Below are 24136 nucleotides of genomic sequence, written 5' to 3' on the forward strand. Positions count from 1 at the left end.
TCCTCACCCCCCACCCTGACTTTGCCTGCAGGGCATGCTAAGGCTCTCTGCACCATTGAGTTTCCTGCAATTGCATCTACTTTCTACTTCTCCTGTGAATGTCTGAGTTGCCCTGGCCTAATTCTGTAGACGGAAAAGGGGCCACAGGTTTAATCTGACAAGCTCAGGAGACTGAACATAACCACATAAGACGGTCTGAACATAGAAATTCCTAACTAAGGTGGGCCACGGCAGGAAGTCACATCTTTAGCCTGTAGCTTCCTTGACAAAGGTCAGTCTTTTCCTTAAGTGAGCCTGCCTGTTGTCTTTGTGCATCTAGGATAACAAGCCCTTGGAAGGTCAGTACTCCCCTTTTCCTGACCAGAGCAGGAAACTACAGAATCCTTCCTTGTTATTCTTGTCTCCTCATTACCACCTCTCTGTGCTGTAAAAAGTGAACTATCAACAATCCTGCACCCACCTATGTAGAAGCAGTACCTGGCTCTCCAATTTACTTTTATCCAGTCCCAGAGATTTCCTCTCTTTGCTTTCTTCCACCCTCTTAATCTACTACCAATGGATTTCATGTAACCGCCTCCTTTAATTCTAATATATAAGTTGCAAAACCGCCATTTTGCAGAGCATTTCCTCAACCCTTTGAGATTTTGCTTCCCGGCAATTGTCGTCAGTTTGGCTAAAATAAACTCTTATAAGCTTTCTCTTAGGCTGGATGTTTTTTCATCGACAATTCCATGCCTTTCTTGGTGCTTCTCTAGGGTTAACATACAGGCCTCCGTCTCCAGCCTTAATCACCAGTACAGAAGACTCCTCTTCCCTTCTGACAAGAAGATAAATCTCCTTAGATGCATTGCTTTGCCTACCCAGACTTCATCCTTGTAGTCGAAAGCCTATGATAAAAATGGAAAACATGATGGAATAGTGACACATCATACTAATCCATCGTAGTAAGGCTCAGCTAGACGAAATTCATCAGTGGAGGCCAAATCTCGGGGGAATTGGAGGAGGAGCAGAATACTTGCACGGTCTCAAAGGGTCAACCTATAGATGCCTAATTAGTTAAAAGGGGGACAACAGTAACTGTACAGTGGCGAAAAGAGACGACATTTGGTGAGATCAGAATTAGCCTTGACGATAGGAGCAGATGGGTACCGCATGCCGCTGGATGGGGTGCACTGAGAAGGAAACACCATCACGCCTGGCATTGTCCCCAGGGACACAACCTGAACCTAATCATAAGGAAACTCAGGCAACCCCCGCCCCCTCCGCATGGAAGAGAAGTCTACACCTGGCCTGCATTCTGTAAAAATGTCGGTGTTGGTAAATCAGTAGGACTGAGGAAGCTTCCAGATTAAAGGAGACTAAATAGACAGGGTCACTAAATGGACTAGATCCTGTAAAAAAACAGTATTGGGACAATTCACAAATAGAGGGTATTGGGAGATAGATCAGATCAAGTATTATAACAATGTTAAATGTCCTAAGTGTAACAGTATTGTGGTTAAAGATTATTTTTTCTTTAATTTTTTTTTCCCATTACATTTGACATTCAAAATTACATTTTCACGTGTAAGCATCGTGGTTAGATGTTTATATAATTTACAAAGAGATTCCCTCTTTCAGTCCAGTACCCATCTGGCACCATAAACAGTTATGACAATATTATTGACTATAGAGAATATTCTTCTTCTTGGAAATTACACACTGAAATATTAACAAGTAAAAGGGAAGAATGTGTGTAACCTTTCAAAAGGTTTGCAAAAACATGCATTTTAGAATTGATAATTTGCTCATACATAGGTATATGCAGATGTATGTATCTATATATCTATCTATATCTATCTCTATATCTACAGCTATGTACATATAGATATGGATATAGATATATAAATGTATAGAGAGATATAGATGATATAGATATAGATAGATCTAGGTCTAGATCTAGACATATAGACAGAGGAGATGATAAAACAAATACAGCAAACTGTTAAATATTACTGAATCTGGAAAAAAACATATCCGAGAAAGAGCCTATATTTGCAGTGATTCAAAGAGTTTTAAGTAAATTGAAGTCCCTATTAATCATGAGAGATTACTGTGTGCCCATTGTTTGCTATGGGTCTTCTCAGTCAGGTCACCGAAATTCTCTCTAAACCTTTTCAGTAGCTCTGGATGTGGAAACTGTCTTCATTTTCATGTTTACATGAGAGGAAATTGAAACAGGCTGCTCTCTGCAGGATGTGGCAGGGCCCTGAATTGCAATTCAGCTCGGCCTCACTCTCTTTCAGGACAAGAAGGGGCAGTTCCTGGATGTCAGGTAGGAAGAGGTGAGGCTCCAGGTTTTAGGATCTCACAGCCCATAGGGAGGAGGGTCGAGAAGGAAGACGGACAAGTAACTATATCATAGTGTGATGGGGTAAGTGCTGTTAATTCTTCCAACCAGTATTTGTTGAGCACCTAATGGGTACCAGGTATTATGCTAAGCTGGGAGCAGAACTGTGGACAGTGGAGGGCTTTGCCCTCCCAGAACTCCCATTGCAGCAGATGTGGCTGGCACTAGTGAGCACGGAGCCATGGGAGCTCCCAGGAGGGCCTCTCACCCAGTCCAGAAGGTATGGCCCACTTCTGCAAGGAGCTATGACTCTGCCTGAATGGATTGTCAGAGATGGAAGAATCTGTGAAGACTTGCTTACCCGTGCGTTTTAAAGAGCTAGGACATATTGGTGAATCTGGGGAAAAGGATAATACAGATGTTGTCTTGTGTGTGCGTTCTGTGCTATTCCTGATTGAATAAATGAGTAAATGGATGAATGAGTATGTGGGTTGGTGAGTGAGAGTAAACTCCCACCTGTGAGGGCAAAGAGCTCATGGCATGGGTTCTAGAAGGTCAGTTGGCCTCTTTGTCATTCTTCCAAGTCACCAGACTAAGCTGGCAAGTCTTCTAAGAATTTGGGGTGGTATGATGACTTCGCAGCCATGGGAGTTCCTGCTCTTCCTGGCCTCTGTGTTTTGCTTTCAGACGAGAGAAAATACTTTATTAAGAAAAGCCATTCAGACCTCTCTCTCTGTCTCTGTCTGTCTCTGTCTGTCTCTGTCTGTCTCTCTGTCTCTCTGTCTCTCTCTCTCTCTCTCTCTCTCTCTCTCTCTTTCTCTCTCTCTCTCCCCCTCTCCCCTTCCTGAGTTGCCCATCACTTTTTGAGGCCCCTATTTTCACAGAGGAGAACACAGCTGCCTTCCCAAAGTTGCACTTTCGTTCTTCCCAATGCCATGAAAAGCCAGCAGCCTACCTGCCCCTGTAGGTGAGAAACAAGCTCCCTTCACTCTATGCAAAGGTCACAGTCACACAACAATATGCTTTCACTTTTACTCTGTGCTTTCCTTTACAGGATCTCATTTCACGTACAGTCTTAGAGAGTCTTAGAGACCTTGTGGATAGAAGGCCTGGGGATTTCCACACACCTTTGGTGATGCCCCCAGGAACCTGTGACCAAGCCTTGGGCCTGGGCCTGGCAGGGCTCTCTCCTCAGGGCAAGAAGCCCAGCTGGCTGGTGTCCTGCCTTCTGCTTAGCCAACCATGCCAACTGGAGCTGCTTGCTGCTGCTTGTTCTGCATACTGAAGATCCAGGTGACATGTCACTTGTAAAACAGACCTCACAGCTGGGATGGGGGGCAAGACTTTGGAAACAATTCACCAGTTTCTATATCTGTATCTCCAGAAAGGGAAATCATTTGCCTAAAGTCACGAAGCTCATTCGTGGCACAGCAGGAACTCAGTGCCTGTCAGGTCTCCTTTTACTTTCTACTCTAGGGCATAGGATTGCTGGATCTGGCTAAACCATCACAGTGATGGAAAAGCCCATGATTTGGTCCAAAAGGGAAGAAAACCGTGGTGATTTGTTTGAAATCCCTGAAAGCTGACATTGCGAGCACGCCCCCCTTCACCCCCCCCTCCCCACTCCCGTGTGCCTATCAGGTCTGAGTTCCCTGCCTCAGGTAACAGAGGCCTGGTGCAGCCACGTCTCCGGCCCCAGCCTGAGCCTCACTTTCCCCTCCAGAAACTGATCTGGGCAAGTGAGCGCACCACCATCTCTTCTGGCTCCGGAATCTTCTTCCAGTTGGGAAATAGCTATCAATATCTACCCCTGTCCTGACTAAAGTTGGCTGTGAGGCTTAACCAAAATGATGGATGACAACAGTCTTTTGAATGAAAAACAATAAGGCCCTATAATATACCAGTGTCTCCAAGCCACCTCTAGGATCACAGACAGACAGTCAGCTTCCAGGTAAAAGAATCAGGCCTCCCCTGCAGCTCTCAAGAACCACAGAACAGAGGAAGTCCCCGAGCTGCAAGAAGTTCCTCTGAGAAGGTGAACTTGGGTGATTTTAGCTCCTTTCCTGAAGGAATGGTGGGCCTGGAGACATTCTGTGAGGGCACGGCCACCAGAGTGACACTGACTGACCCGCCAATCAGGGGCACTGGGCGGGAGGGGGGCTGGGCCAGTGGCTGCCATTGAATCAGCAGCTCCGGGGTCTGAAGGGACAATTATCCCCAAGCATTTAGCAGACCCAACGGACTTTCAAACATACTTCTTCCTCCTGTAGAGGAAAAATGTTGTCTTCCAGATTCCTCACAGGTAACTTCTTGGGATGGTTTTCCTACTGTTGGTTCTTTCCTCCCCCCTCCCCAGTAATCTCTCTCTCTCTCTCTCTCTCTCTCTCTCTCTCTCTCTCTCTCTCTCCCTCTACCCCCCCCCCATCTCTCCTCGTCACCTCTCTGGCCAAAACAGCACCATGAAATTATACCAACGTGATAGATCCTAGAGTTGGGCATGGCCTTCCTCTGTCATGTGAGCAAAATGTTACATTTTCATGTAAAAAAGTGGTTATACTGGTGTTTCTTTGACAATGTGTATGGGTTGTTTCCTTTCTGTGAAGACAAACTCTCATTTCCATAGTCATGAAGGAAACTGAGGAATGTCCACTTAATTTTTTACAGCTCAGAATGTGTACTAACAGTCCCCAGTTTCTTTTCCACTCTGACTGACCGGCAGAGCAAAACATAAATAAATTCTGTTGTTGTTGTTTGTCATGTTGTAAGATTGTAATAGTGGCAAAATAAACAAATGGAGTAACCTGTCCAATTCTCCACATGCATGTAATTTAGAGTTGACCAAACGCCTCCACATTCAGCCCCTTACATATATGTTGCAAACATGGACACTTTTAGGCCCCATCGGATGGTATTTAATCTAAGGCCTAATTATCTAAGGACGGAATTTGCAGGCTCAACGACCTTTACCCACTCTCTTCCCCTCTCTGGACGTCAGTTGAATCATCTGTAATATATTTTTTTCACGAATGAATGGAAGGAAGGAAGGAAGGAAGGAAGGAAGGAAGGAAGGAAGGAAGGAAGGAAGGAAGGAAGGAAGAAAGGAAGAAAAGAAATAAAGAAGGAAGAAAGGTAAAGGCCAGGTCTCACATTCAATGATTTGGGAATGAATTAGGTCCAGAATCAAACCTGCTTCATGAACTGAGGCTCTTTACAGGGTGAATGTGAAGATAGGAACGTGAGCTGAGAGCTTACCCAGGCCTATGACACCAGACACTCAATGCCCCTCGGCCATTCTTTCCATCGAACCTGGAGGTTAAAGTGTGAAACTGCATGAAAGCACTTTATAAACTTAAACCATGTGGCAATGTTCTGCCTTTTTATGTTGAATTACCAACGCCGGTAAAAAGGAGTTAATTCAGGCAGTAAGCTGTTAAGGCCCTCACCTGAGAGTTGGCAGCTAAGTCTTTACAAACTTCACCTCACCTGGATTTCCAATTCAGTGCTCCATCCGCCAGGTTATGCAGCATTTCAAATCTGAAAATGAATTCCATGGATGAGAAGCAGTCATTCACCCACGGCCCAGGCTCTCTTCTTTCTCTGCACATCGGGTGGGAAGAGACCCAATCAGAAAGGCCTCCCTCACCTGAGATAAAGGGCGGTGCACTGAGGATTGTGATGCCCCGCCCTCTGCCCTCAGGCTCTGCAACAGACAGCCGCAGTAGGCCATAAAGCCTTAAAGTCTTCCTAAATAAAGCCAGCAAGCCTTCCTGGCCTATTTTATTCATTCTGGTTTCCAGGAATAACACTCCACAGGGTGAATTAGAGGCATACCTTTGTTTCCATTCCAATACAACCATAGAAAGAAAGGTCATGATTCAGCAGTTTCATCAGTGTATGCAAATCACTAGGCTCCCATCCCCTCCCCCGCTGCACATTACAGGCCTGAGGAAAGCAAAGCTCAGAAAAGAAACCAAGGGAACAGTCTGCATTTCTGCAAAGATGTGGTTGGAAGGGTGGGGAGGAATGAAGGGCACAGACTCATTGCCATGGTTGCCCCCATGGGACATCCATCACTAAGTTTAGCTTGTGAGATGACTATGGTTAAGCCTTGTCTCATTGGCATGGCTGAAAAGTGAAGTACATGCCTTGCAAACGACACGTGATTTTTGTACATTTATTTTTCATGTACATACATCTAAGTGCAGTTTTATGAGATTTGACAAATGCCTAGAGTAGAGTAACCATCAGCAGTCAGGAGACAGGAGAGCTCCAGCGGCACCCAGAAGGCTTTGTGTCCAGACACTGCCCCTACACTGTGATCCTGGTGACCAGTTAGTTCTTCATCCCTCTACTGGTACCTTTCACACGGTGGCACAGAAATGGAAACATAGCTCCGTTCATTTACGCAACGTATGACATATTTCAGACTCGTACATGCTCTTGCATGTATCAGTCATGTGTTCCTTTTTAGGACCTGTAGCATTCTATCGTATGAATACACCAGTGTTTGTTTATCTAGTCATCAGAGGACACTTGGGCTGTTGCCAGGTTTGGATGATTACCAGCGAAACTGTTAGAAACATTGACATACACGTTTTGGCGTGACACAAGTGTACTTACTTCCTTGGGTAAACACCTAGCAGCAGGATTGCTGTGAGTCATGTGATGAGTGCATGTTTAACTTTATAAGACACTACCAAGCTCTTATGCAAAGTGACTAGACCCGTTTGCATCCCCACCTGCAATGTATGAGAATTCTACTCAGTCTGCAACCTCATCAACACTGAGTGCTCTCAGGTGTTATTACAACGCCTGTCATCGCAGTTATAACAGGTGTGTAGTGGTGCGCCACTGCGGTTTTCATTTGCATTCTCCTGATGACTAATGATGTTGAGCATCTTTTCCTGTGCTTATCTGCCATCATATTTTTCTGCAGTGAAATGTATCTTCAAACCTTTTGCCCAACTTCAAATGAGTCGTTTCCTTATTCCTGAGTACACAAAATGATTTCTAAGCTTACAAGTTTGTATTAAGTAAAAACAGAATAGCCAAGATTATCACCCACAGAATTTGAATCAATCTAGCAACATAAAGCTAGATTTTAGGAAGCCCAGATATCTACAGTTCTAGAAGAATGCTTCTCAAAGCTTAGTGTGCAATAAACAGCCCAGGGGTCTTGTTAAAAATGCAGATTCTGTTTCATCTTATGACAGAATAGTATTCTGTTGTGTCTATGTGTCACATCTTTGTAGGGACTGAGCCCCAGATAGCAGTTTCCAGGCTCTCCACGTCATGTGGAAAGGGTAGTAGATGGCCATCAGCTGTAATCAGGTGGCCATGAGCTGTAAGCAGTTGGCCATTAGCCACTATTGTTTTGTACATAACTGCCATGGCCACGCTAACAAGCACAGATTGCGGTTAGCAAGTACGGTTAGCAAGCGGATTGTGGCTAGCAGATCATGTTGATCCTACTTCCTGTGTCTCGCCCGCCCGCCAACGAGATTGGGGTGCAGGAAGACCCCTTGCTCGAGCACTGGCAGATGTTTGCTTTTGTGTCTCGACCAGCCACCATCAGGAATATAGTGGTATGACTCTCTTATCTATGGCTCCGTTGTTCCTTTTTCGCCTCACCGCATCCTGCGTTGTTGTGCAGGGAGCAGGATCTGAGACCCTGCATTGCATCTTCTATATCCAATCATCTATCAAAGGACATTTTGGTTGTTTTCATGTCTTGGTCACCATAAATAAGTATAAAACTGAAAACAACAGAGGAATAAGACAAATAAACAAAAACTTATAGACAATAGTTTCAGGGTTACCAGAGGATGAGGAGAGGGGGGTGGTAGATGAGGGTAAAAGGGATCAAATATATGGTGATGGAAGGAGAACTGACTCTGGGTGGTGAACCCACAAAGTGATATACAGATGATGTATTACAGAATTGTACACCTGAAACTTGTGTAATTTAATTTTAATTTTATCTGTCACCCCAATAAACTTTCATTAAACACAAATGTAGATTCTGATTCAGTGGGTCTGGGTGGAGCCTGAGAATCTGTATTTCTAATAAGCTCCCAAGTGATGCTCTTACTGGATGTACCTACATCATATTTTGACTTGCAAGAGTATAAAAGATCCTCGCTCATATTCCCTGGTATAACCTAAAAGTAGACCAACACTCACCAAGTAATTATTTTTTTTTGTTTCTTTTAGAAGCCAAAAGGAACATAAAATTCATAAATATATCAAGATAATTACATCTCTCCCTTAGGACATAATGCATATGGCTGGAACTTGCTGTATGCATTGTTATCAAGTCCCTGTACAAATCTGTCCTAAAATGATGCAGTAGGGTAGTTTTATTTTGCTACTAACAAACATTTTGATACTAAGAAACTTTCCATTGAAGTCACTCCAGTGAAGAAATAGTCATATATGTACCTCGTTAGAATCAATTATTTTTTTGTCCCCCAAACACTTTGATGAAGTCATTGGTTGCACTCAAAACTTTCTGTTTTTTTTTCCCCATAAACAATGATGTGGGAATTGGTGAGCAGTGTCCAGGTATCCTAGGACCTTAGCTGAAAAGCCTCACATACAGAAGGCAGGGATTTAGGTGGGTACTATCTAAATGTTACTTAATATTGCATCGGATATAAAATAAAATGACAGTAGAAAAGTTTTATTTTCCAAGTCTCTCTGAGACGTAGAATTGCTGCTGCATTTCTTATTTTAAAAGGATCAGAATCTTACCAGCCCAGAGAAGGCAATCATCTATGATTCTGACAAACGCATGCACTTGTTTTTAATGGGTTTTATATACTTTAGAGGGTAACCAAGATGAGTCATTGTGACTCATGAACAAAATATTAGAATTTCTATTTTCATCCACTTTTAAATTTAAAAATAAGAAAATTCCATTTGACCAATGTCGACTACATCAACTGGCATATGGATCTTCATTCAGTCTATATGCCAATAGTGGAAGATAAAGAATTCCATTTCGGACATACGTGTGAAATATCTGAGACGTAATTTAAAGGAGATGTCAAGTGAGCAGTTAGACTGTCAATCATGAGAGAAGGAAGGCTGGACCTATAAAACAACAAGGTGTCAGAACACAGAGGGAAGTGGACGGATGGGATCACCTCTATAACAAAGAAAAGTGTAAACGAGAACAAAATCTAGAATATTGTAGAAAAGAAAGAACAAAGATAATTGAGAAGGGGACCCAACAGTCAAGAATGTCAAGAGAAGCAGACGTGTTCCCAGGAGAAAATGGTGTTTCAGAAAATAGTAGACAGTGTCAGAAAGACTGATTAAGCACATTAAATGCTGCCGGGGGTGTTAGTAAAATGAGGCAGAAGATGCCTACTGGAGTTGGTTACAGGGACAGATGTCATTGGTGACCTCAGTGAGAGAGTGGTCATCTCAAAAGACCACGGTGCAAACTGCAAGCACATAACATCTATGCCCAGGGAAGGACATCTTGTTGTTGTTGTTCACTAAAGTTTATTTGGTGTAAAGAAATCCATGCATGATCCAAGTGCAAAGTTGGAAAATTCAAGAAATGCAAAAGCTGATAAAACATGTTTTAAATGTGTCACCAACAATCCTATCATCTAAAGACAAGTCCTGAAATGATGCGGTGTGTCTAACTCCTGTGCTTTCTCACTCGGTAGGAGTTTGTCCTTTTAATTTGTTTTATCTAATTGCAGTTACATTTTATACACTCATTTTTTCACTTGACTTTTTAACACGTTTTAAATGCTTTGTAAACATTGTGTACTAAAGTAAGCACACCACGTAGATATTTATCCCATTTAGATGGCTTCCAATTTGAAGGTTGTTATAAATAAAGCTGACATGAGCATCTTTCTGTTTAAACTTTCTCCCCAATTATTTTGGATTATTTTCTTACAGAGGAATATCCATAGGGAAATTTCCAGGTGAAATGTTAGGAGCACCTTCAAACTCTAAGGATCTACTTTAAATGAACATTTGTGTGCTGTGGAATGATGAGAAGTATCCCAATGGGACACAAAAACAAAATAATGCACTCTTGGCAGTTCTAATTAGGTAACTTCCATGGACACAGATTCTAATTTCCTTTCTTACAATTCAGAATATTACTTTTTCATCTCTTCCTCCACGGACCTATAACTTTCCTAACATTGAGCAGTAGAACATCATTGCCAGTAAAAGGAGAGGTGGGTTGAGGTGAAGAAGAGAGAGAGAAACTGCAAGGGAAGAGGAGGGGAGGCAGGGGAAAGGAAAGGAAGAGAGAAGAGAGAAGAGACTACATCTTGCCACTATTAATTTTAAGAAAGCCTTTGAGTCTTGTGTCACATTTTTTTCCTCCCAATATTTTCATTGCCAAAGGTTGAAGCATTGGCATAGTAGAAATTGATCAGCTTTTAGCTTCGCTGATGACCAGCCTCCTCTCCCTACTATCCCCACTCTCCCATTTGGAACACTCCTATCAGCTGATATCCTGGTAAGGGACACCTGCCCTTCACTAGAGAATAAAAAAACAGGGCATGGTTCTTCTCGCCCTGCCTTGGGCCAATAGGAGGTTGGCACATAGATTGAGTTCAGCACATTGACTACCAATTCTGGGCTTTGGATCTTGAGAGAGCAATGCAGTCATGTGGAAACAAAGGTCATTGTCATCACCATGGGCCTGAGCAGGCCAGCACACATCTCTGCTGTGACCTCTGCTGCAGTCTCTGATGGTCATCTCTCCCTGGTGATCACCCATTTCTCAGTCTGGTCCTCCTGCCTCTAGGAACCCTGTAATGCTTCAATAATATCACCTTTCATACAAGTTAGCACGAGTCAGTGTTCGGTGCGCGTAAAGAAGTCTCTGCCTGAGACCAGTGGGCTGGTTAGTCCACATTTAGGGTTTTGTACCTTATCATTGTAGCGATGGGAAACTATTCATGGGTAAAGATTGTTTCTGCACAGCACTAATTTTCCAAGGGGTGATGGAGACATGGAGAATGAATGGGAGTTTGGTAGAAAAAGAATGGCAGTTAGGACAGGAGGGCACAAGTGAGTGAAGTCCCTTCCCCCTCCCCCCCAGGCGATAAGAGGCAGAATGGAGGCTGCTCAGAGTGGTTGGCACCAGGAGCAAGGGCATGAGGGCATTCTCACGTCTGCATCACAAGAGGCTGTAGACACAAGGGAAGTAAGAAAAGGGACGGAAAGGCTGTTACGGTATGTGTCTGGCAGCAATTACAAAGACAGGTGAACATGCCAGGAGAGGCAAGTTATACGTCTTCTGTGTACACTCCAGAGCTGTGTTTTGTCCAGATAATGGGGCCACAAAGAATGAACAATTTGATAGTAATCTGTTCTTCTGACAGCTCCTGACCCCTCAGTACTTGTCTTCCACATGTTGGATAGAAAAAAGCCACCCCAGCACACAGCCACCTCCGAGAAGACTTTCTTAACCTCACAGGTAAGATTCACCTGCCACTCTGGTTAGAAATGTAGCTCCCAGCTCTGCCCTCAGAGATCCTGACTCAGAGGGTCAGTGGTGGGACCTGAGAATGTTCTTGAATGAGTTCTTCCGTATGATCCTTGTCATCATGGGAGCTTGAGAAGCACCACTGTAAGCCTCCTACCTGATGGAGGTGTGAAGCAGACATCTAGCAGGGTTTTTCCAGGCCATCTGTGGTATCGTCCAGAAGAGGGTGGTTTGAAGGCCTAAGGTGGTGGCTCTTGGCCTTGCCCCCACCAGTGTCGCCTGGAGGGCTTGTGAAAACACAGATGGCTGGTCCCACTCCAGATGGTCATGGATGAGGTCTGAGAATTCATGTGGTTAACAAGTTCTCAGGTGACATGGAAGCTGATGGTCCTGACACACTTTTAGAACTACTGACCTAGAAGAAACACAATGTCCACAGATGTCCAGCTCATTGCAGGTCAGGCCTTCGTAATTATCACTGGCCAGCTCCCCCAGAGGAAACTCTCCTCCCAATCAACGGCCCCTGAGAACAGAAAAGGGGATCCTCTATCCAGAATCACACACCCTGAGGCACCAGAAACCAAGACCACCCACCACATATCAGAAAATCAAACCCAGAATCTCAAGGTGGGCATCAAGTACTCACAGACCCACCCCAAACCTACCCCTCTTTGGATTGAAAAAAGAGCAAAGTAGGAGGTTGAAGGGAGATGGATACCTGTGCAGAGGTGACATTTCTACGGCAAAGCCTTGGGACACCCCTGACAAAATCAAAGCAAGGAATCAGGGCCTTGGACATATCCCCACAGGTTGGGACAAGGACAGCTGAGATGTGAGGGAGGTGTTGCTGGAAGTGGTGTCGAGACGGGGCCTGAGGAATGTTGACAGACGGGCCGGAGCTTTGGGCGCCACTCTGTCGGGCTCGGGGGGACTATGTCACGTACAGTTAGGAGCACAGAACGCAGTGCTTAGGGCCTGCCTTTGGGAGGACCTTGCAAACAACAGACTACACCTAGTTCCCAGCGCTTTCCATGAACTACTTTTCATATCCACCCTAACCCAGAGAGGAGGTCCCACTCACTCCACTCTTCACGGACTAGGAGACTGGGGCACAGAAAAACCAAGGATCCTGGCAAGGGCACAAGGTGAGCAGTGGAGGCACATTTCAAATCCAGGCCACCCGACTTCAGAGGCGACAGGCCTACCCTCAGCGTGTCACTGCATCTCCTTATCAAGAATGCACATTTCTTGATCATCTGCTACCTCCGAGTCTCTATTTTGGCCACTTGGGGGAGGGACTAAAGGAGAGACATGATAAACAATGAAAAAGAAAATCTCCCTGCCTAATCCGGTAGGATGGACAGCCCATTTATAGGTAACTCTGAAACAAAGCAGAGGACAAAGATAGGAGTATGTCCACTTAAAGGCTATGGGGACGCAGATGAGAGAATTATGAGAGTAGATGGAAAGTTTTAGAGATGTTGATAGTGGAGTCCTTTAATAAAAGCCCTAAATGGAGTGTAAATAAATAAATAAATAAATGAACAGTCCCTCTGAGGTTGACACTTGAAAGAGATTCTCTTGGAGGAAGAAGCACCTGATCCTGAGGCTCTGACCTCATTTTTCAGATTCTCGTCTGCACCCCTCTCTAGCTCCCACTATCACCCTCCTGCTGGCCTCAGAGGGCAGTAATCTTTTTTCAAACATTCTGGCCCAGACAGAAAAGACCTTTCCATTAACTCCCCACTGTACAGCTGAGGCACGGCTGGAATTAAAAATAATGAAAATCAATAGGCCCTTTACTAAATGCTCAGGAGAAGAAACAAGGAAATAGGCAGTCCTATAATAAAACTCGGTCTAAGAGGGCAGCTCCATCCACACAGCACCCCTGGGGAAAGGACATCATACCTCACTCCTTCTCCTCCTAGACCCTGCCCCCCCTTGACCTAGCAGGTTCTATTTTCATCCCTGACTGTTATCTGGACTCCTCAGAGTCTAGACAAGAAGATGGAGAATCATCCTCCTTGGGTCTGGTGCCCACCCGCTCAGCTCCAGGTCCAACCATCTTTGTTCTATCTCACCTCTCCTCCCAGAAATTGGAAGTGATTCACTTCCCCTTCTGGGCTTTAATTTCTCTGTGACCTTTCAAAGAATAACATGGCTACCTTGTCTGATCCAAGTCTGGATGCTGCCATTAATTAACCGCATAAATGATCCAGGAATTTAACCTTTTTTAGTTTCGGGGTGCGGGGGGAGAGGGTTGCTTCAAAATTAGGGGTTTGAATTAGTGGTTAGCCCAGTCCCATTTCTGATCTCCCTATAATTTTAGGGCCGTCTGTGGGTGTAATTCAAGTGGCTCATGGCATGTGTTTTTGCTCAGCAGTAATACATTAAAGGAAATTTCCTGACCCTGAAAGGCCAAGCCTAAGAGGAGAGAGAGTCCATGTCCCTAAGCTCAAAGGTCCCTTCGCTTTTAAATAACAAGCCTGGATGAGGAGGACCTGGCTCCTGGATTCTCTTTCTATCTCTCTATACATAGTATTTAGATTACATTAGGACTAAGGGAATTCAGGAGCCCTTTCTATCTGTGGCATGCTCAGCTGCATGTAAAAATAGCATGGCTGGTAAAGACACAAAGGCCGAGTCATCAGCTTCTCCCTCCAGCCCCAACATGCAGTCCATGAACCATCAGAAATGACAAGCAGGATTCAAGTTAGCCTCATGATATCAAGCACTTTCCCAGGAACTACAAACCATAGCCTGGGGTCAGTCATCAAGAGACCATCTGGACATGAATGCAATTGACTCTTAGCCAACCACTGGTACTTACAAGTTTCTTCTTATATGTGAAGATGTGCACAGAATTGTAATATGATGATGCCAATGATAAGGCACATGCTCACAGAGGAAAAGAACCCAGTGGAAATGGTGAAATGCTTGAGGTGACCCATTGACATTACCGGTATTTATTACTGTGTGAAATGTCATACTACTGGGTGACCCATTGACATTACTGATATTTATCACTGTGCTGAAGTCACACTACTGGCCGATGGCTTTCCATCATTAAAAAGCCTGGAACATTAGATGTTTCTCCTTCGGCAGGAGGTCTGGGAGAACCACACCTGGAAGATATAACAGAACCAAGATGGACAGGCCTCCTGTTGATAATTCAGGAGAGATCAAGACTCGGAACCCTGATTCAATAGAGAATCAAAGTTAGGAGGCCAAGAGGGCAGGAAGCAAGCCTTCAGGCCTGGATACAGCTCCAAGGGATCCAAAAGGTGGACAAAGAGGAGAGCTAGGCCATTGAATGCGAAGGATGAGCAGTAGGTAATTCTGGGCAAACGCTGTAAAAAATCTCTATTGTCTGAAGTTCGATAATAGGTGGCCTTTTAACATGCTGGTGTTGTGGTACGTGGGACTCATCTGAGGTTTTATAAGTTGACCCCACCTGCCAAAAAGAGGCAATGGGTGTGTGTTTTCTGGGCTTCATGATATCATTGGCTTCCAACTGAATTTGGTTCCTACCTCCTAATTTCATGGACTATTAGCTCCATATTGCTGAGTAACAATTTACAAGAAACTCAGCAGCTTCAAACAACACACATTTGTTAAAGCCCCAGTTCTGTGCCTCAGGAGTCCAGGCCTGAATCTGTTGGGCTCTCTGCTTCAGAGTCTCATCTGAAAGCTGCAATCAAGGTATTAGGCGGGGCTGCCGCCTCACTTCAAGTTTTGACTGGGGCAGGATCCCCTTCTAGGCCCACGTGACTGTTGACAGCATCCATTTCTTTCAGGTTGTATGACTGAGAACTTCCGTTTCTTTCTGACTGTCCTTTAGAAACTACCCTCAGTTCCTTGCCATGTGGCTACCTCATAGCCAGCAAGGGAGAGTCGCTTAACAAGACAATGTTATAATGTCATGTAACATAACCTTGTAGGTGCTGTCACATGTACCCTATCAGCTTTGTCATACTCTAGTGGTTTCAAGCAAGGTAGTGGACACATCCACACTCATGCAAAGGGAATTATGCAGTGGCATGAATAGTAGGAGGTGGAGATCGTGGGAGCCACCTTAGAATCTGTTACATAAATAAAGCTGCTTGTTAGGACTAGATCTCAAAGCTACTCTTCTGTTCTCCCTGAGAAATTAAACAAAGACACGGTGGTGTGTGAAGTAGTTCGGTACAGGCTCCTGGACCAGACGATGGGGCTTGCTACTCATGCCAGAGTTGATGGGACCAGATGGTTTCTCCTGTCTGTTGCCTAGTAGCTGAATTTCGACTCCCACAAATAAAACCTTCCTTTTTTCCAAATTAACAGGACCCACAGACCAGGTGAGATGAGGTGGAGAATTTAACAAGGAAAAATTAGCATCTGCATTTGGGTTCTCCAAACCTATCGCGCAAGTTGAGGCAGAGCCTGGTGATAAAGGCTTGCAAATAAGGCTTATGGGATTTGGTTGACTTGATATGAGTCGGCAGCGAGAAGCGGCTGCCAAAAATAGCCAAGGCTGCGTTGTTAGAGTCAGTGTAATTAGTCCAGATGGAGGACTAATCCAAAGGAAGTGACCCTTTCTCACTTGTGCTGCCCTGACTGCACGTGGAAGCTGGTGTTAACTTCAGATTCTACATTCTAGGTGGGCCAGGGGTAAATCAGAGCACCTGCAAAGGAGAATCCCCAGGTGTTTGAGGAGGCTGAAACTATGGGAGGTATCAAAAAGGATGAGGAATGGGAATATTTCATCTGTAAAGGCAAACTCCTGAGGCAGATAGTAGCATTGTCTTAAAACACTCGAGAGATGTTTTATAGACGAAATATTAGATGGTTTTATATGAGCCCCAGGAACAGAACCAATACCCACAGTGGAAGCCCTGGGATCAGATTTCTGCTCATGGTGAGAAACACCTTCCAGTAGGCACAACTGCCATAGCAAAGGATAGACACTTATCATTAGCACCAAACTATGCAGATACCCCCCAAAGAAGATGCATTCTCTGTCTCCAAGGAATGTCCCCTGAATAACACAAGTAAACACATTCAATGAAAGACGGGAAATAACCAACATGCCCCGAGCCTTAGACATTTATTTCTTGCTCATGTCACATGTAGGAAGCCACAGCTGCTTCTTGTGCCACACGTGCTTTCTCATTCTGGGAACCAGGATGAAGGAAGTAGGGACAGAAGAAGAGAAATAAAGCCAGTGGGAATGTGTAATGCCTTCGAAAGCTTCCCCTCGGGTGAGGTTAATCAGATCACCTTCCACTGGCTGAAGGATGTCACATTGCCAGCCCCAACATGAATGGATAAAGGAGTAGTCTTCCCACAGTGGGCAGTACATAGCAACAGATAGCCCTCTACAGGAAAGCGGAATCAAACAACCAGGAAGATAACAGTGTTTACTACAATGCCCTCAGGGACATTCTGTGGGGGTTAAGAAGACAACGTTTTGTGAAAGACATAGTTGTTTCAAAGGGGCTTCAAGGATGGAGAAGACCATTTTCTTGACAGTCTCAGGCCAATCAGTCTTCCTTTCTAAAATCACTCTACTCCATTCACACATATGCTTATTATATGGGATAATACATTTCAGTGTGGAGGTTTATAAATTAGTTAGCTCTGGTTTAAATGGGATAGTGTTCTTGCCTAGGGAGAGACATGAAAAAATAAACAAACTTTCCACTCCGGGAGTAAAATCTATAGACATTTAAATAAATTAAATGAAATTTAACAGTTGAGAAATTGCAACTATGAAGAACTAGGTTAATCCAGGAAGGAAAGGGAGTGAATCAAGAGAAAAATACAAGAAACTGAATTTAATTAAAGGACCTAGAAGGAAGATATTAGTAGCTGTTCTCCACGAGGAATAATAAATGAAAGACTGTCTGTCATTTTTGGTTGTAAAGGCCTAAATTATGGTTCTCCTCACGCTTCCCTTCTCAGAAAAGAATTTATTTAATCTATCTGTGAAAATTTCACAGATGGAAGGAGCAGAAGCAGGCTGATTACAGTTTGTTTATTTGTTTATTTATAAGAAACTTACTTCCTTTGGCCACGGGGAGCAAAGCGATTCCCAACAGAGTAAAAGAGAAAAATGGTCCTCTTTTTCCTAAGTGTGGCTGGTGAACCAAGGGAAGTCGGATGAGGTAGAAATGAGCACTTAGCCTAAAACACCTCATTGCTCACACGGCACATCCTTTAATTTTTAATACATTTTACTTTTGTGTTTGGGGAGGTTTTGTGTTTGTTAACCTCCTGGTACAACAGCATTCTGTTAAAACTTTTGGAATTAACATGCCAAATGCCAGCTGCACTGTGCAGTGGCTGTGGGGTGAATGCTTCTTTGGTTATTTTGAATTTGAATACCACTTTGCTCTGCTCAGAGGAAAAACACAATTTTAATGTTTTAGGACTAGTGTGGAGATGGTAAGACAATCACAACAGCATTTCTCTCTAAAGCTCTCACTGGGGCCCTGGGTGGCACAATTAGGGTGACAATGGTGAGGTCCTGTCCTTCAGGATGTGTAAAGTTGCTGCTGTGCAAGCAGAGTCTGGTGAAGGGACCTTAGAAGGTGTCATTGGAGTGTCATGTCCACAACCTGTAAGCAGTGTGATCTTGGCTAATAAGAGTAAATGTTTATTGAGCACCTACTATGTGCCACCTATGGTTCTAAGCTTTTCCACCTGCTAACTCATATAATCCTTGTAACAATATAATCCTCACACACCTGCGTGTGACCATTAAAAATCAGAAGGAATATCTCGTCTGCGGCAGTCCCCCGCCCCAGGAGTGAGAGTTCCCAGGCCCTCCTCAGCCCAGGGTCCCAGTGCCAGGGACGAAGTCCCCATAACTCCTGGCTATGAAAACCAGCAAAGATGGTGGCTGAGACAGAGGGCGTTACACTCGCAGGTGCTCCTCTGGCAGCAACTCGAAAGGCACCAGGGACACACAGGGAGGAACTGAGTTGTCTGGCTTCAGTGTCAGCCCTGGAAGGGCAGCTTTCTCCCAGATGGAGGACCTGGCAGAAGTCACTGTTTCTTGGTTGATCCCTGACCCTCGCTGCGTGCAGACGCACACAGATGCCAATCTGAGTCTTCATCAAACTGTCTATCACCTTTTGTCTGCTCCGCCCTACTGGTTCCCTAAGACCATGCCCACATCCAGGACCCTTCCAGTGGCTTTTTGGTATAAACGGCCTGCCTTGGCTCATGCTGTGGACTTTCTCCTAAAATCTCTCAAAGATTCACAAAACCCAAACAAGCAGCATCTGGCTTCAGCATGTTCCATACCTCTGGCTGAGCAGCCCTAAGCCCGGCACTAGCAATGGCTGGCCTTTGTTCATGGCTCAGCCTATCAAGGCACCTGCAAGCACAGCATGGGTGGCAGCCATCTCTGGAATGCTTTGTGGCTCATGCCAGGTGGCCCTGGGCAGGGGACAGACAGGGGCTGAACTTGCCCTGCAGCAGGTTCCCACCCAGGAGACTCCAGGGCTGGTAAGCCCAGTGGCCAGCTTTGGACTAGGCCAGAGTATCACCTGGCCACCTCCAAAAATGACACACCCAAAGAGCAAACTGGGCAGACACCAGAGCCCTGCTAAAGTGAACCCTCCTCCCTAGGGTCACTCCTGCACAATAGCTTCTCCATTGTAGCCTCAGCCAATCCTCACAGCCAATCAGCTTGATGGTGAATCCCTCAATTGACATGCAAACTGCAATCAAGTCTCGACTACAACAGGAGGGCACACATAACCCACACAAGGACCACACCAGGAGCATCGGCTCTGGTGACCAGGGAGACTATACAACTGGGTTCCACAGGACAGCTATTACACTCTACCAATACTGGGAGGCACAGCAGCTCTACATAGAAACAAACACAGGGAGGCAGCCAAAAGGGGGAGACAAAGACATATTTCCCAAATAAAAGAATAGAACAAAGCTCCAGAAAAAAAGAAAAAATAAAATAACTAAACAAAATGGAGACAAGCAATCTACCAGATGTAGAGTTCCAAATACTAAAGATGTTCAGGGATCTCAGGGAGAACTTCAACAAAGAGATAGGAAAGATTAAAAATGGAGATAGCAAACATAAAAAAGAACCACTCAGAAATGAAGACTGAAATCAAGAATATGTTAGAGGGAATCAACAGTAAAGTAATGAAGCAGAGGATCAAATCAGTGATTTAAAAGATAAGGTAGCAGAAAACATCCAATCAGAACAGCAAAATGAATCCAAAAAAAAAAAAAAAAGTAAGAGTAGATTAAGTGGCCTCTGGGACAACATCAAGCATACCAACATTTGCATCATAGGGGTACCAGAAGGAGAAAAGAGAGAGCAATAAAATGAAAACCTATTTGAAGAAATAATGACTGAAAACTTCCCTAACCTGGTGAAGAAAATAGATATACAAGAAGCTCAGGAAGTGCAGTCCCAAATAAGACGAACCCAAACAGGCCCACACCAAGATGCATCATAATTAAAATGTTAAAGGTTAAAAGACAAAGAGAGAATCTTATAAGCAGTAAGAGAAAAGCAATCAATTACCTACAGGGGAGCTCCCATAAGACCATGAGCTGATTTCTCAACAGAAACTGCAGGCTGGAAGGGATTGACAGGAAATATTCAAAGTGATGAAAAGTTAGGACCCACAACTACGATTACTCTACCCAGCAAGGTTATCATTTAGGATCGAAGGACAGATAAAGAGAATCCCAGACAAGAAAAAGCTAAAGGAGATCCTCACCACAAAACCAGTATTACAAGGAATGTTAGAGGGACCATATATATGGTCTTAAAGAAATCCCTCTAACATTCCTTGTTAGGAAGGAGGGTGTGGTGACCAGGAAGAGGCCGGGGGCCTTTGGCGTGACCTTAGTGTTCTCCGCCTTCCCTGGGTGGTAAGCCAAAACCTATTCCTAAATCTTGAACCCATTTCTTTATTCTTGGTTCAAGAACTGGGTAAAAGTGAGAGTTATTCTATTTCTGGCCCATCTTCAGAATTCCATGTATAATCATACAAAATATTTGTTCCTTTGTTCTTTACAAAGTAATTGCTGAAGTATTACACACTCATTGCTTTTTTTCTTTTCAGATCAAAGACCCTGCCCCTGCTTGCACCTGTTCCTGAGAAACTGGGAATCCAAATACACAATAAATGTTATGTTTAATTAAGTTAAACATAACTAACTTTAAATGTTAAAGATTTGGAAGTATTCTAGTGCAATAATCTGTCAGTTTCAATTAGGTTTTTTATTTCACCTATTATTTACTCAGTCTTAATTGAGGAGTTGCCTCCCCCCCCTTCTTTCTAATGTTGTGTGATTTTCCAAAATAGCTGTAATGAACATGACTGTAATGAACATGTACCACTGTGTGCATAATGAAACAAATACAAAAATAAACTTGAAAATTTAGGTTAACCTTCGAATACCGGGATGTGGAGGTTTAAAAGTAATACATAGGGACGGGCCGGTGGCTCAGGCAGTTAGAGCTCCATGCTCCTAACTCTGAAGGCTGCCGGTTCGATTCCCACAAGGGCCACTGGGCTCTCAACCACAAGGTTGCCAGTTCAACTCCTCGAGTCCCGCAAGGGATGGTGGTGGGCTATGCCCCCTGCAACTAAGATTGAACACAGCACCTTGAGCTGAGCTGCCTCCCAGATGGCTCAGTCAGTTGGAGCACGGAGTCTCAAACCACAAGGTTGCCAGTTGGACTTCCACAAGGGATGGTGGGCTGCGCCTCCTGCAACTAACAACGGCAACTGAAACTGGAGCTGAGCTGCGCCCTCCACAACTAAGACTAAAAGGACAACAACTTGACTTGGAAAAAAGTTGTGGAAGTACACACTGTTCCCCAATAAAGTCCTGTTCCCCTTCCCTAATAAAATCTTCAAAAAAAAAATTAACACACAGTCCTCTCTCATGTATCGCTCTGCGCCTGCAAATGCTTCTTTCTCTCCTCCAGTGTTCCGTAAATTCCATGCAGAATTTTGCCATTTGAATCTGCTTTACTCAAGCCATGCTCAAGCTTTCTGTACACGGCCCAGGTCCCACCTCTTCATGAGGCCTGCCTTCCCCAGCCAGCCAGTTGAAAACAGAACCCCCTCAACCATCAAGTTAAAATGACCCATTTTCTCTGAATACACCAAACATTTTGAGGGTTAGTTCAAATTCCCAGGACATTAGTAGCTTCCATCTCTTGGCTGAGGAAAGAAGTGGTTTCCTAATTGACAAGCCTTGAAATTTGATTCCATGCTTTTTACTTTCTTTCATCTCTATTATAACATTGAAGGGGAATGTGAAAATTACAGGGAAAACAAATGTTATAAAACATGATTTAAGGGTGATGTTTCAAAGATTTTAAGATATAACATAACATATTTCATTGACTTTAAGGTGATTTTCTTTTACATTCTATATTTATGAAACGGATTATCTCATGGTTGATGGCATTTTACCATCGTTGTTGGCCAAGCCATCACCATGACACTGATGGTATTTCCTGTGCACCGATGGACTCACTGGTCCAGATAGGCAGCTTCTGGATGGGCCTTCATGATCCCCACCACCTAGAACTCATGCTTTCGAGTATCCTCATCTTCTTGATTGTGGGCTGGACCTAGTGACTTGCTTCTAACAAACAGAGTTTGACAAAGGTGATAGAATGTTGTTTCTGAGATGAGATTATACAACTGTTATGGCTTCCGTCAGGGTGCCTCTTTCTCTGCCTCGCTTGTTCACTCTGAAGAAGCTAACTACCATGTGATAGACTGCCTTATGGAGAGGTCACATGGCAAGGGACTGAGGGACGTCCCTGGAAGGGCCACCAAGAAACTGGGCCCTCAGTCCAACAACCTGCAAGAACTGAATCCTGCCAGTTGCTGGATACGTGAGCCGGGAAGCACTCCCTCCTCCATTGAGCCTTGCTATGCCTGCAGCCCAGGCCAAATCGTAGTTAGAACCTGGGCTTCCCTGAGCCAGAGGACCAGCTAAGCTGTGCCTGCATTCCCACTCCACAGAAACCCAGGGATAATAACTGTGTGTTTTGTTCAGGCACTCACGTTAGGGTTAATCAGTTATGGCGCAATCTACAACCAATACACCCGCTGCCATCACTTCTACTGAGACCTTAGCATTTTTTGAAGTACATGTAGTAACATTGTTGTTAAATGTCTTTAAAAATATACTAAGAATTAGCATTGCAATGGAGAGATAGGATGCATGCCCAGAAAACAGAAACAGAGCACAGAGGTACAAATAGGATTTTATGAAGTCAATGTCCCTTATTTGCAGGAATTCTATATTCTCTTGCAAAATAACAACCAAGTGTTTATGGGACTGAAAACTTTACTGTCAAACTTGGGAAATTCCTTCTCCCTAGGCAGGCAGTGACCCTGTTAACCAGCACAGCTTCCAGAAAGAGGGGACTGCATAAAGGCAGGCTGACTCTAGACAAGGAACAAGAGCTGGGAAGGCCATTATAGCCACCAAAGCATTCAGCAACACCTTTCTGATTTTCAGCTCCATGAAGACAGGGGGCGCTGTCTCCAGCTCACTGTTAACGTCTCCAGGGCCCACTCCAGTGCCCCACAGAGAGTAAGAGCTAAAGGACCAGGGGATGCTGGAATGAATGAACGACCATGGACACCAGAGCTGAGATCTGAAGCACCACACAAAAATCAAAGACCCAAAGTGAGATAAAGTTTGTCTGACCAGAAACTGTATCTCCATAACTTCTTTTATGGTCCAATGTGGGGAGAGAAAAACAATTACAACAAGAATTGAGCTTTTAAGCCTAGCATTTTACTTTGTCAATTAGTTTACTAAATGTAATTGTAATAATATCATGAATATTGGATTTAAATACCTAATGGATAGTTAGATTCCTAAAACTTAAGTACATTTCAAAGCATGAAGAAGAACCCAGATATCTTCTCCTTTGTTTGGAGATATAACATAAAATACGCTGGCGGCCTCTTTCTGAATTTATAAAGTGATGACACGCAGTTAAGAAGGGAAGGAGAGAATTGTCATGAAACAGGAAGAAAGCATAGGACTTGATTTTCACCAGGTTCCAAACCCAGCATTGCTAGTAATATGACCTTCAGGAAGTTACTTTTTTATATTCATATGTAAAATGGGGATGAAAGGAGAATGTGTTCCAATTTCCTAGCATAAAGCTAATCAATCAATGCCATGATTTTTATTGATTTTTACATACATCGTCCCTGTTTCCCATAGTATCCAATAGATTTTCCTGACTTTGTATAAATTAGTCATCTTCACATTAGTTTACAGTAAATGTTGATATAAACATAGTGAAATATGCTAATTTG

The 24136-nt window shown here is 44.0% G+C and overlaps 1 protein-coding gene across 1 annotated transcript in view; it reads right to left on the minus strand.

Annotated features, from left to right (window-relative positions):
- Positions 1–5791: 5791 nt before the first annotated feature.
- Positions 5792–24136, minus strand: part of LOC308499515 (uncharacterized protein) — a gene marked incomplete at its 5' end in the record, with an annotated part of 31644 nt that continues 13299 nt past the window's right edge. The window contains one exon of the mRNA XM_081053042.1: positions 5792–5863. Within this exon, the coding sequence (XP_080909168.1) occupies positions 5809–5863 (55 nt within the window). The 3' untranslated portion in view covers positions 5792–5808. The remainder of the gene's footprint in view (positions 5864–24136) is intronic.

This window comes from Rhinolophus hipposideros, assembly GCF_964194185.1.
Source record: "Rhinolophus hipposideros genome assembly, chromosome: 1".
Classification (NCBI taxonomy): domain Eukaryota; kingdom Metazoa; phylum Chordata; class Mammalia; order Chiroptera; family Rhinolophidae; genus Rhinolophus; species Rhinolophus hipposideros.